The sequence below is a fragment of the Copadichromis virginalis genome, linkage group LG20 (assembly GCF_057382275.1).
Source record: "Copadichromis virginalis isolate Kocher_CV1m ecotype Utaka linkage group LG20, C_Virginalis_male_GT1.1, whole genome shotgun sequence".
NCBI lineage: Eukaryota > Metazoa > Chordata > Actinopteri > Cichliformes > Cichlidae > Copadichromis > Copadichromis virginalis.
The window spans coordinates 3,347,919-3,360,575 of NC_140637.1; the positions used below are offsets into that span (position 1 = coordinate 3,347,919).

At 42.7% G+C, this 12,657-nt stretch overlaps 2 protein-coding genes and 1 non-coding gene across 4 annotated transcripts in view; 1 reads left to right on the forward strand and 2 right to left on the reverse strand.

Moving 5' to 3' along the window:
- Window positions 1-5,605, reverse strand: part of LOC146684019 (adenylate cyclase type 6-like) — a 40,062-nt gene extending 34,457 nt beyond the window's left edge. The window contains exon 1 of one of the 2 annotated variants that reach the window (XR_014917318.1): window positions 1,153-5,605. The gene's annotated coding sequence lies outside the window, so the exon portion shown is untranslated. The remainder of the gene's footprint in view (window positions 1-1,152) is intronic. The other variant, XM_085444784.1, reaches the window with a different exon arrangement.
- Window positions 5,606-10,037: 4,432 nt separating this feature from the next.
- trnac-gca (transfer RNA cysteine (anticodon GCA)) lies at window positions 10,038-10,109 on the reverse strand. Its single transcript has one exon. It is a non-coding gene; the product is annotated as a tRNA-Cys (tRNA).
- Window positions 10,110-11,464: 1,355 nt separating this feature from the next.
- Window positions 11,465-12,657, forward strand: part of LOC146684023 (voltage-dependent L-type calcium channel subunit beta-4-like) — a 28,102-nt gene continuing 26,909 nt past the window's right edge. The window contains exon 1 of the mRNA XM_085443491.1: window positions 11,465-11,731. Coding sequence (XP_085299617.1) covers window positions 11,693-11,731 — 39 coding nt within the window. The 5' untranslated portion in view covers window positions 11,465-11,692. The remainder of the gene's footprint in view (window positions 11,732-12,657) is intronic.

Here is a 12,657-nt window from a genome sequence, read left to right on the forward strand (position 1 = left end):
GCTTCTTTTAATGCTCAAAGTTCGAGTTTGAAGTTTTGTGCTGTTTTCAGACCAGATGTGTCTTTTTTTCTCCTTTTTCTTGGACACTGTGTATAGTAGGGGTTGTCCTAATGCAAAATTCTTCACAATATCTGAGCAGTCACTGAAACAGCAGTTTACCACACAGCTGTTCAAAAAACTGTAATTTATAGCTAAACTTCTATTTTTAAAAAAAGTTGTTTTAGATCAACGTTTGTCTTTTCTAGACAAGAACAAAATTTATGAGACCTTCCCGTCAGGTTTCAGGGACTTTCACAATGCTCAGTCTTCTCTTTTAAAAGTAATAAATGATACTCTACTGAATGTCTGGTGATTTCTGTACTGGTGATTGTTCCATCTTAGCTCCGCTGGGCCCGAGTGCTACCTTTTACTCAGTCAATCATGATTTACTCATTTAGCATTTGGAACATTGTGTAGGAGTCAAGGGTTTGGCTCGAAACAGGTTTCAGTCTTATATTAAATAAGGGGCTTTTTCAGTCTACATTGGAAAATACTCTTCTATGACATCTGGAGTTCCCAGAGACTCTATTTTGTGGCCTGTTCTGTTTTCTTTGTACATGCTGCCTCTGAATATGACATGTCTTTTTCATTCCAACTCAGATGATTTACAAACATATACCAGGGAATCTTGGAAATCACTCCTCTATACAAGGGCACAATCCCTGTATCCTGGCTTCAAATAATTCAATGTTTCATATTTTCCCACAGCTAAACAAGGCAAGAATGAGGTTATATTGTGTGGCCTTCCATCTTTAGTTTAGCATATATATGGAGTTATTCAGTCAGTCTTATTTATTTACAGTTAGACCAAAACCCTTTAGCTAGATTTCTGGCTGGGGCAAAAAAAGAAAAGAAAAGATCCCATTGTTCCAGTGCTGACAGCCTTGCAGTGGCTCCCTGTGCATTACAGAATTCAGTATAAAGTGTCACTGTTTGTGTTTAGCCTTAAATGGTCTAGCATCAAATCATGTGGCAGATATACAGCATTCATATGCCTCCTCAAGATCATTAAGGTCAGCATCCAGTCACTACTAACTATCTGAGGGAAGCTTTCTAACTTGATGTTATTGCATCAACACCTCACACATGCATCAAGTCTTACTGTTTTTATACCTTAGCTGATAACACCTTTATTTTATGCAAGTGTACTGCCTCTGCTATGGTTGGGCAGTCAGCTAAACTCCTTCCCCACATCAAGACTCTGACGACACGATTCCCGGTTCACAGGTTTATTGACACAGGGAAAGGTGAAACTGTAACAAACAGTACAAGGCATAATCACTGTACTTATTCACCATGTACATATATAACGATGAAAATATATTAACCCAGTTTTTTAATATGTCAACATGCAATGTTCATATGAATTACTTCCCTTTTTAAGTCAAATACAAACATCAAATTATGATTTTAACAAGTCTTACTATAATGAATGCCTCCAATTCGTTTGTCATTCCCCTTTAACTAGCTCCATAAGCGATTGCTAGCTTAAACTGCATAAGATTGGTTTTATCATTAAACTTACAGAAAAATGAACTTACTTGAAAGAAAGTGGTCTATACATGCACATAAAATATAAAACAAGTCTATACATACCCACAATGCTACCAAAGGCATAGGATGCATGTGGATGCCACTGGATTTATCTGGCTAAGGCCACCATGCTGCACATGCCTTCTCCTTAATTCACAGACTTACTTCCTGTTTACCGACGACATCATGTCCTATTACAGACTACAGGTTTTAAGGTGGCACCAGAGAGTTACAATTGCATATTTAAACATTTACCAAATCCAAGAAAACAGTCTACCTTAAAAACTTTTGATATCATAACACTCCCCGCCTGGCGTGATTAACGCCACCACACTTTGTCAATGACAGTTCAACACCTAGACATCTGAAGCCAGAAGAAGTACTATTTCTGTAATGGGTCTCACAAACAATGTTTCCCCTCCTGGCTTGATGACCTTGACCTCGACCTGGCGAACTTTACCATCTTTGCTTTGGAAGGTCTGTGTTACCAGACCAAGTGGCCACTTATTTCTTTGTACTTGACTGTCCTTGAGGAGAACAACATCCCCTGGCTTAATGTTTGGGTTAGATGACTGCCACTTCCTACGTGATTGCAATGTTGGAAGGAACTGCTTGCGCCACCTGTCCCAGAAGGTGTTGGACAGGTGCTGGACTTGTCTCCACTGATGCTTGTAGAGGTCAGCGGCTCCAAACTCTCTTGGAGGAGCAGGAACACAGTTTACCTTCTGTGTTAGAAGAGCAGCTGGTGTAAGAATGAATGAGTTGTCGGGGTCAGTTGTTACAGGAACAAGAGGCCGGGCATTAATGATGCCTCCTACTTCTGCCATGAAAGTTACCAACACTTCATGGGTCAGCTTCCCCTTGAGCTGGAGGAACATGGAGTCAAGAATCCTTCTAGCCAGACCAATCATCCTTTCCCACGTTCCACCAAAGTGGGAGGCATGTGGAGGGTTGAATGTCCAAGAGCAACCTTGGGCTGACAGATAAGACTTGACGCCATTGTGGTCGATGTTAGAGGGTATCTTCAAGGACTGACAAGCACCCGCAAAGTTAGTGCCTCTGTCTGATCGAATACTTTTGACCGGCCCTCTAACTGCTAGAAACCGCCTTAATGCGTTGATAAAGCTGGATGTGTCGAGGGATTCTATGACTTCAATATGTACGGCTCTTACGCTCATACATGTAAAAATCACGGCCCACCTTTTGCTGTGTGAGAGGCCTCCTCTAGTCCGGCGTGCAGAAACACTCCAAGGACCAAACACATCAAGGCCAACATTTGTGAAGGGAGGGTCTGTTGAGAGACGATCTGCCGGAAGGCTGGCCATTTTTTGGCAGCTTACTGGAGCTCTAAGTCTTCTGCATGTCACACATCGGTAGATGATGCTGCTCACTTTTCTCTTTCCACCAACTATCCAAAATCCAGCTGCACGGACGGCCCCTTCCGTAAAGAGACGCCCTTGATGGTGAACTTGTTCGTGGTACTGTCTAATGAGCAGGGTTGCAATATGATGATTGCCTGGAATAATCACAGGAGTCTTCTCACTCTGAGCAAGACTTGAATAGTGAAGACGACCTCCGACTCTTAGTAGGCCATGTGCATCAATAAAGGGATCGAGACTTTTCAGAGGACTACTTCTGGGAACCTCTTTGTGTATTACGATACATTTGATCTCCTCGCCATAAACCTCTTCTTGGACTGTTCGAATGATGATGTCTGAGGCTTGGGTGGATTCCTCAACACTAAATCCTGTCTTACAAAGATGCCAGCCCTTACAAGGTTTGTTTGTTGTGATCATGTTGTAACAACTGGCAATATGTTTCAGATGGGCGATTGCACGAGTCAGTGACTGCCACGAAGAAAACTTGGTGAATCGTTGGGACCCAAGTTGCTTGGATGCTGTAGCAGTGCTTAATGTGGACACAAGCGGTCGGATGTCTGGATCTGAACCTGGGTCCACAAGATCAAAGGTGATGTCAGGGATGTCTTGCTCTGGTTTGGACAGAAACCTGGGTCCACTAAGCCAGTTGGTGTCTTTTAAAGTGCCTGCAGCAACAGAACGTGTTGCATGGTCTGCAGGGTTCTGGTTTGTGGCCACGTAGCGCCACTGGCGTGGACTGGAGGATCTTCGAATGCGCAGGACCCGATTACTTACGTACACATAAAAACGCCTGGTCTCATTACAAATGTAGCCCAGAACCACCTTACTATCTGTGTAATAAGTCACAGCATTAAGCTGAAGATCAAGTTCTGCTGAGATCAGGTCTGACAACTCAACAGCCAGTACTGCTGCACAGAGCTCTAATCTCGGGATTGTGTGCTCTGGACGAGGAGCCAGCTTGGCCTTTCCCATGACAAACCCCACATGCTGGTTTCCAGCAGTGTCTGTGACTCTAAGATATGCTACTGCAGCAATAGCTTTTGTTGAAGCGTCAGAGAAAACACACAATTCTCTGTTGACAGCTGTCGATGGTGAAGTTTCAGTGTAGGGTCTGGGTATCGTCAGACTTGACAACTCTGTCAGTGAAGCTCTCCACGAGGCCCAAGCTTCCTCCTTGTCTCGAGGTAATGGCACATCCCAGTCACCATTCTCAGCAGTGAGCTCTCGCAGAATGGCCTTGCCTTGTATGACAACTGGTGCTACAAACCCAAGAGGGTCGTAGAGACTGTTAATGATAGATAAGACTCCCCGGCGAGTATAAGGTTTTGTCTCCTGGGAGACACTGAAGACAAAGCAATCTGTTTGAAGGTTCCAGTTGAGCCCGAGACTGCGCTGCATCGGTACTGTGTCTGCATCAAGGTCAAGATCTTTAAGGTCACTTGCATAGTCTCTTGAAGGAAAGGCTCTCATGATCTCCTTCTTGTTTGCTGCGATCTTATGCAGCCTCAGGTTAGACCTGGAGAGGACATCCTGTGTCTTCTTTAACAAGTTGATAGCTGCTTCGACTGTAGGCAGAGACTTCAGTCCATCATCTACATAAAAGTCTCGCATCACAAAATGCTTTACATCAGGGTCAGCATGGAACTCACTGACCTGAACGGATTGATGGAGGCCGTAAATAGCCACTGCAGGCGAGGGGCTATTCCCGAACACGTGGACTGTCATGCGGTAGTCCACGATATCTTTGGAGAGGTCATTATCACGGAACCATAGAAACCTCAAGAAGTTTCTGTCCTCTTCTCTGACCAAGAAAGAGTAGAACATTTGTTCTACGTCTGCTGAGAATGCAACAGCTTCCTTTCTAAAGCGAATCAATACACCCAGCAGTGTGTTGTTCAGATCAGGCCCCGTCAACAGCACATCGTTGAGTGACACACCATTGAATCGAGCACTGGAGTCAAAAACTATTCTGATCTTCTTTGGTTTCTTGGGATGGTACACACCGAATGTTGGTAAATACCATCGCTCTTCCTTCTCACCCAACGGAGGAGCCAACTCTGCATGACCATTTTTGAACATCTGTTCCATGAAGCTAAGGAAGTGTTCCCTCATTTCAGGCTTCCTCTCAAAGTTGTGAATGAGAGACTTGAGACGCTTCAGTGCCTGAGGCCTGTTGTTAGGAAGCTGCTGACGTGGACTCTTGAAGGGTAAAGGGGCTACCCAGCTGTTATTTGTGTCTTTCTGTAGTCCAGCCTTCATTATTTTCATGAATGAAGCGTCCTGAATTGAAGGAGCAACTTGGTTATCCTGTTTGGTCCTCTTGAACACATTGCATCCAAGATGGTCAACATCGCAGATGGACTCTTGTTCAGGACACGTTGGAAGATGGTCTGCAACCTGGATGGCGCTGTACCTTTCTTTAACACAAAACACATTAGGGCATGGGTTAAAGATAGATGGCCTTCGCAGCTCTGTGGTATTTGTATAGAAGGAGCTGATTGCTGATGGCCTATGGACACTGCCGAGACACACGTTGCCCACAACAACCCACCCCAGATCTAACTTCTGAGCATAGGGCTGGTTGTGTGAACCATTCACCTGTTTGCGGACTTTATGTACTCTGATAACGTCCCTCCCTAGGAGAAGCATGATCTGGGCATTTGGGTCCAGATCTGGGATGAGGTGTGCCAGTGACTTTAAATGTGCATGATGAATAGCGACATCAGGGGTTGGAATCTCATCCCTGTTGTTGGGAATTTCATTGCATTCTGTGAGACTGGGTAATGGAATGCGGACAGTCCCATCAAGAGATTCCACCTCATAGCCACTTGCCCTCCTACCTGATTATTCTTTTACTCCTGCACATGTTCTCAGTATGTATGGCGCACATGGGCTTTTGTCACCAAACACTTCAAAAAACTGTGAGCGAACTAACGACCTGTTACTTTGCTCATCCAAAATTGCATACAGCTTCACTGCTTTTTCTCTGTTCCCAGCTGGATATACCTTCACGAGGCATATTTTGGAACAGGATCGGTCCATCAGATCTCCCCCGCAAACCTTTGTGCATTTGGCTGTGATGTCCGATTGAGGCAAAGTTTCAACTTCCTCCCCGCCATGGTCTGGAGCAGGGTCCTTCACTTCTATCCAAGGTGCAGGCCCTGGATGTAGAGCTGTGTTGTGCCTTTCACTTTTGCACTCAGAACACTGCACTTTGACCTTGCAATCCCTAGCAAGGTGCGATGATGCTGAACAGCATTTGAAACACAAATTGTGCTCCCTCAAGAACATCTTGCGCTCATCAATCGATTTTTCTCTGAATGCACGACATTTGCGTAATGGGTGTGGTTTCCCATGAATGGGGCATACTTTATCACAATCATCAAGCTTTGATGAGAACTTACTAGAATCAGAACTAGCTCTGGAGGATACGTCCGTTTTACAGACTGAGATTCCTCTATGCTTGTTTGGCTGCCACGCTAACTTTTCAGTCCTGGAGCTGATGTCTGTCTGAGTGATGAAGTTGAAGCTTGGATCGTTGGCAATGCTAGCCTCCTGGCTAACAAACTCTACAAAAAAGGTAAAGGGCGGATACGGCACATGCTCTCGCCGCTTGTACGATGCGCCAGCTGAAGCCCACTTTTCTTGCAGACGAAAGGGGAGCTTCTGCACAATTGGATTAACACCTCTTGCTGTGTCGAGGAATGAAAGTCCAGGTAGGTCTCCTTCATCCTTAGCCGAAAGAAGTTCCATCAGAAGATCACTCAACTTTGTTAACTTAGCATAGTCTCGATTTCCTACCTTTGGAAATGTGTCAATGCGCTTGAAGAGAGAATCCTCTATTGCCTCTGTTGAGCCGTAGGTTCTATCAAGTCTTTCCCATATCATATCCAGCCCAGCTCCTGGATGATTAACTTGAATTGCTCTGATCTGCTCTGCGTGTTCTTTTGACTCCTTGCCAAGCCACTTTAAAAGAAGATCCATCTCTTCACTCGCAGTCAAATCTAAGCCACTGGTTGCAGATAGAAATGAGCGTTTCCAGGCTCTGTAGTTCTGTGGCTTGTCATTAAATTGAAGTAAGCCTGTAGACACAAGTTCACGGCGTGCAAGATATCTCACAAAATCATTTGGGTTGGGGCTGCCATAGTTGGCGTTAGGAGATATGGGATAGGCTGAGGGAAATGCACCACTAGGACTGGTAGCTCCCCTTACGATAAGGGTTCAGATCGCGCGAACAGGTGTGAAATGTGTGTGTTTAGTTAGTTTGTTTGTTTGCTTGTTTTAATTAATTTTAAATCATGCTTTTTATTTGTTTTTGTTTCTAATGTCTCTGTAAAGCACTTTGAATCACCTTGTTGTTGAATTGTGCTATACAAATAAATTTGCCTTGCCTTGCCTTGCCTTGCCTATAGTCATTTTGAGATCTGAGATTCTGGGTTGGAGTAGCAGATCTGTGTTCAAATCTTACTTGTCGTGGCTCGTGAACATCTTCTTCCTTACAGATCTGAACTCCATGTGAGCTGGGGAACGGCTGTGATTTTGTTGGCGTAACACTTTCATGCTGCTGATGCCCTGTCTCTGATACTTTGCCTTGGTCCGTTCGTGGTTCGTTGAATAGTTTCTAGAGGGTCAGAATCTAGTACAAGGTCACAACTACGTCTTTCACTATTGATATCAGCTGCAGCTTCTAGCACTTCTGCCTCCACAATGGCTGCAGCAGTTTCTTTCTTGTATTCTAGCATTTGCATTGAGGCTTCCAATTTAGCCTTTTCTAGTTTTAGGTTTATTTCCTCCTCAGCATAAGAAAGACGAGCCTTTGCTGCTTCTGCACGTGCTCGTGCCTTGGCTGCAGCAGACCCAGTTGATGATGCATAGGAGTGCACAGAAGGAGCGTGCGAATGCGTTTTTGACATGGTTGTTTCTTCTGACTTGGACTGAACAATTTCTCAGCGAATCTCTGCTTAGATGTGCTAATTGTCCATTAGTTGATTGTGATGATGGTCTCCCTACCATCTGTCGGCGTTTCCACGTTATCTTGCCCGCTAGGAAGTGTGGTTTCACTGTACTGCCTCTGCTATGGTTGGGCAGTCAGCTAAACTCCTTCCCCACATCAAGACTCTGACGACACGATTCCCGGTTCACAGGTTTATTGACACAGGGAAAGGTGAAACTGTAACAAACAGTACAAGGCATAATCACTGTACTTATTCACCATGTACATATATAACGATGAAAATATATTAACCCAGTTTTTTAATATGTCAACATGCAATGTTCATATGAATTACTTCCCTTTTTAAGTCAAATACAAACATCAAATTATGATTTTAACAAGTCTTACTATAATGAATGCCTCCAATTCGTTTGTCATTCCCCTTTAACTAGCTCCATAAGCGATTGCTAGCTTAAACTGCATAAGATTGGTTTTATCATTAAACTTACAGAAAAATGAACTTACTTGAAAGAAAGTGGTCTATACATGCACATAAAATATAAAACAAGTCTATACATACCCACAATGCTACCAAAGGCATAGGATGTATGTGGATGCCACTGGATTTATCTGGCTAAGGCCACCATGCTGCACATGCCTTCTCCTTAATTCACAGACTTACTTCCTGTTTACCGACGACATCATGTCCTATTACAGACTACAGGTTTTAAGGTGGCACCAGAGAGTTACGATTGCATATTTAAACATTTACCAAATCCAAGAAAACAGTCTACCTTAAAAACTTTTGATATCAGAACAGCAAGTGTGGACGCGTGTAGAGGAAGTCTGGGAACATTTTTGTTTTTCTTGCTCTTTTTAATTAATTAATTAATGAATTAATTAAATGTATTTATTTCTATTTATTAATTACCTACTAGGTAGAATTTGTGCCAGGTCCGAATCCCATAACACTTGTTTGGAAGGTTATACAAATATTAGACATTATTAGTCGGTAGTATACCTCATCATGCAGCTGCTCACTGAAGCCATTATTAACCTCCTAAGACCCAAACTCTTCCACGACATGCATTTTTAATTTCTCTTTGATATTTCGGCATATTGGGGCCCGATGAATGTAAAAACAAAGAATTACCAGATTTTTTTTAACCTTATTTTTGTTTTTAAAAAAATAAGAGACACATATGAGGATATTCGTTTAAAATTTTGATAGAACAGTATCAGTATAATGTCCTCGTAAGTGGATATCAGACCCATGTAGAGCAAAATTGAGTATTTTAGTCTAAATAACCCAAAATGCGATGTCCACATATGTGGACGCCAGGTCCTAGGAGGTTAAGGAAGGGAAACCGGAATAAAAGGCTTAAATGTGCAGATGACACAAGAACTGAACTGGAAATCAGTGGCTACAGGTCTTGTGAAGTGATGAATGTTTTACTGAAATTGCCAGTAATAAATGTGCCATGCATAGCCATCTCAAGTGTTTACAGAGAGTTTTTTTAAAAATCCAGTTAGTGCCGGTTCTCTGGGTGAAAATGCCTTGTTGATGCTAGAGGTCAGGGGAAAATGACCAGACTGCTTCAAGCTGACAGGAAGGCAAAAATAACTTAAAAAAAAAAACACACAGTTAAGTAACCACCAACATATGAAGAGCATCTCTGAATGGACAACAGGTCAAACCTTGAAGCAGATGGGCTACAGCAGCAGGGGACCCCACCAGAGGCCTCACCTGTCAACTAAGAACAGGAAACTGAGGCAACATTTTACACCAAAATTGAACAGTTACTGAAAAAAATGTTGCCTGGTCTGATAAATCTCATGTCAAATGCAACATGAAAACAAGGATCCTTCCCTGTATAAGTTGTTTAAGCTGCTGGTGGGAGTGTAAGGATGTGAGGGACATTGTCTTGGCATCTAATCACTGCATAACAAGCATACTTGTCGTATTTCAAAGATAGTCTTCAATGTGTCCATTTTTTCTATGGAAGCTGAACTATTTACAGCAGATAAACACTATCTGAAAACCATGAAAATATGAATCTGCCTCTTCAGCTAGGAAATGCTCTTGAGCTATAGTTTTTTTTTTAATGTTAGAGGGTCCTTCAAAAATGTTACCTGATCATTTGAGCTTCCATAGGGGGAATCTGGAATTGAACCAGAGACCTCTTGATCTGCAGTCAAATGCTCTACCACTGAGCTATACCCCCTCAGAGAAACTGCATCTGTTCACTGAAATCTAACCAGTGGATGGGATGCTGTTATGAAGCAATTTTTAAGGAAGGGAAATAGGATAATTTTTTTGATTGAAAAGGCCAGCAATAGATATGGAGGAGGTCAAAATGCATAAAACACAGTGGAGCTTGTGTCATTCTTTGAAAGCCATGACTGCAATTCAGGCAGTACTGTTCAGGATCTTCTCAAAATTGAAAAAATTATAAACACAGAAAAGCACCATCAGATTTTGATCCACCACGCAATACTATCCAAACTGTCTGATTGGGAACAGCTTCATTTTTCAGCATGTTAATGATCCCCAACGCACTGCCAGTGCAGTAAAGGCATACCTGGATAGAAAAACACACAGTGAATCAATACACACATGTATGTTTAAACTGTCTTAATAAATCACTGGACCTATTTCCTATTTTCCTACCAAAATATTAAGATTTTTTAATAGTCTTGACATAAGTGACCAAATATGAGATTTGGATTTCATTACAGTTTGCCCAGCAGAGGGTGCCAACGGTCACGGACTGTCTCACACACCCCTTATCTTTTTAAAATAAAAACAATCTGAAATTAAACGAACAAAATGAATCTTTCAGTCCACTTCAGGGGCCTCTCTGTGTATGTGTGTGCGTGACTTTCTCCCGTGTCTTTGACATTGGCTGTGTGCTGTATACAGTTTAAGCTACCTGGTTGATTGGCTCGGTGTAAATGGAAGGCGTCTGCAGGATGTGAAGTGGTGGGGGCTGGTGGGCAAAGTGCTGGATCAGTGAAAACCGAGAAGACCTTCATCCAACCCCCCCTGCCTGGACATCTTCAGATAGTGAATGCAAAACGTCTAAAACAGCATCCCAGTCAAACAAAGCTCTTTGAATCTGAACAGCAAACAGAAGTAATGGGACTTCTGGGACTGTGATAATGAAGTAAATTAATATGCTTAGTCCATGTGTAACAGCACAGATTACAGACACTTTCTCCTTCACGTGTCGCTCTAATGAGCCCATTACACCAATTTCATGCTAAGCAAGGAATCCTGCATGAACCCTGAGCTTAAGAGCTTGAGGGGCAACACTTGCTTCGTAAACATTTTTAAATAACTGGGCCAAAAACAAATTGAGCCGCATACGGAAAGGGGAACAGTTCGGTATTAGAGATAGAAACATTATTGGATGAATTTATGAGAATTACTAAAAAAAATGTTCGTCATATATTCAGAAATTCCAAAATAGAAATCCAACATGAAGGCGCAGAAATCCAAGGGGACCGGGCTGTGCGAAAAGTGCAGGTCTTGCATAATTTATTACGAAAGCTGTAATCTATCCAGCCGTGTGTCCGTGCGCGTGGCTTTGTGTACAGTCATTGATCATGCCGTGAATCCAGAAACTAGAGATTTTACAGCGCAGATGCCGTGGGAGCATCGCATCCAAATGAAGCGTTATTACAGCTGAGTTTTCTCGGGCTGTGGAAATGTTTCGACGAGGCGCGGTGCTCTGCCTTTACTTGATGCCTTGTGGCTTTTTCACCCAAGTTGGGCTGTGGTGACCGAGACTGCTGTTATCTGCGGATGTCCCTGACCAATTCGAGCGTCTTTCTGCTGAACGAGGTAGGCTTTCAGTTTTTCCCTCTTCTTTTCTTTACCTTTATGTTGTCGAGGTAACTGAGGAAAATTTGGACTGTTTTTTGTGCTGGAAGGAGTTTGAAACCAACCTGCGTGCAGTGCATTTACAGTACCATGCAGACCTGTAAGGGGGGCGAAGGTAGTAGTAGCAGGTCCTTTCTGGGATGCTGATAATTAAATTAGACACGCTGACCACGCTGGGAATCTTCCGTTTGGAGTGGAAAAGCTTTGACGTGCATGGCACTGTCTGCCAGCTGGAATTAGGGACAGATGAGCTTTGAAATGTTCGTGATAGTCATTTCACCCAAAACAACAAAACTGGTCAGCTGGCGCAACAGATGAACTGCGTGTGTGTTTATAGTCCCACTTTATGGAAAATGAGGTAATAACTGTTTTAATACTGCAGGAAAAACAAAAGCAATTTAGATCATAACCGGTGTCATGCATTTGTGAATGAGTGTGGTAATTAACGATCAGTTAAACTGTGTGGCTGTGTCTTTGCCTCCTTTAGATTCTTCATGCTTGTTTATAATGTGAGAGGACTCCAGTCATTCATCAGAGGATGTGATGTAATGCAGTGCCTAAATCAGAGTGACAACGCTAAGGCCGAATATGATGGCTATCAGTATTTTATTTACTAAGTAACGTGTTTCATGTTGAGGGAGAGAAACACAGGCGAAGTTACTTCTACAGATAATATTGCAAAGCCTGAATTAGTCACAATGTTAATAGATACGAGTGAAATGATTCTCTGTTGATAATCTAATCTGCTTTAGGTGCTTTATAGAAAACACAAAAATCAGATTTCTGCTAAATTATCAATGTAATAATGTTGCATCTGCAGCAATCTGCACTTATTTAGGTTGTTTCATTTTGTGATGTTTTATGCCTAATTTAATCAAAGTTACCAC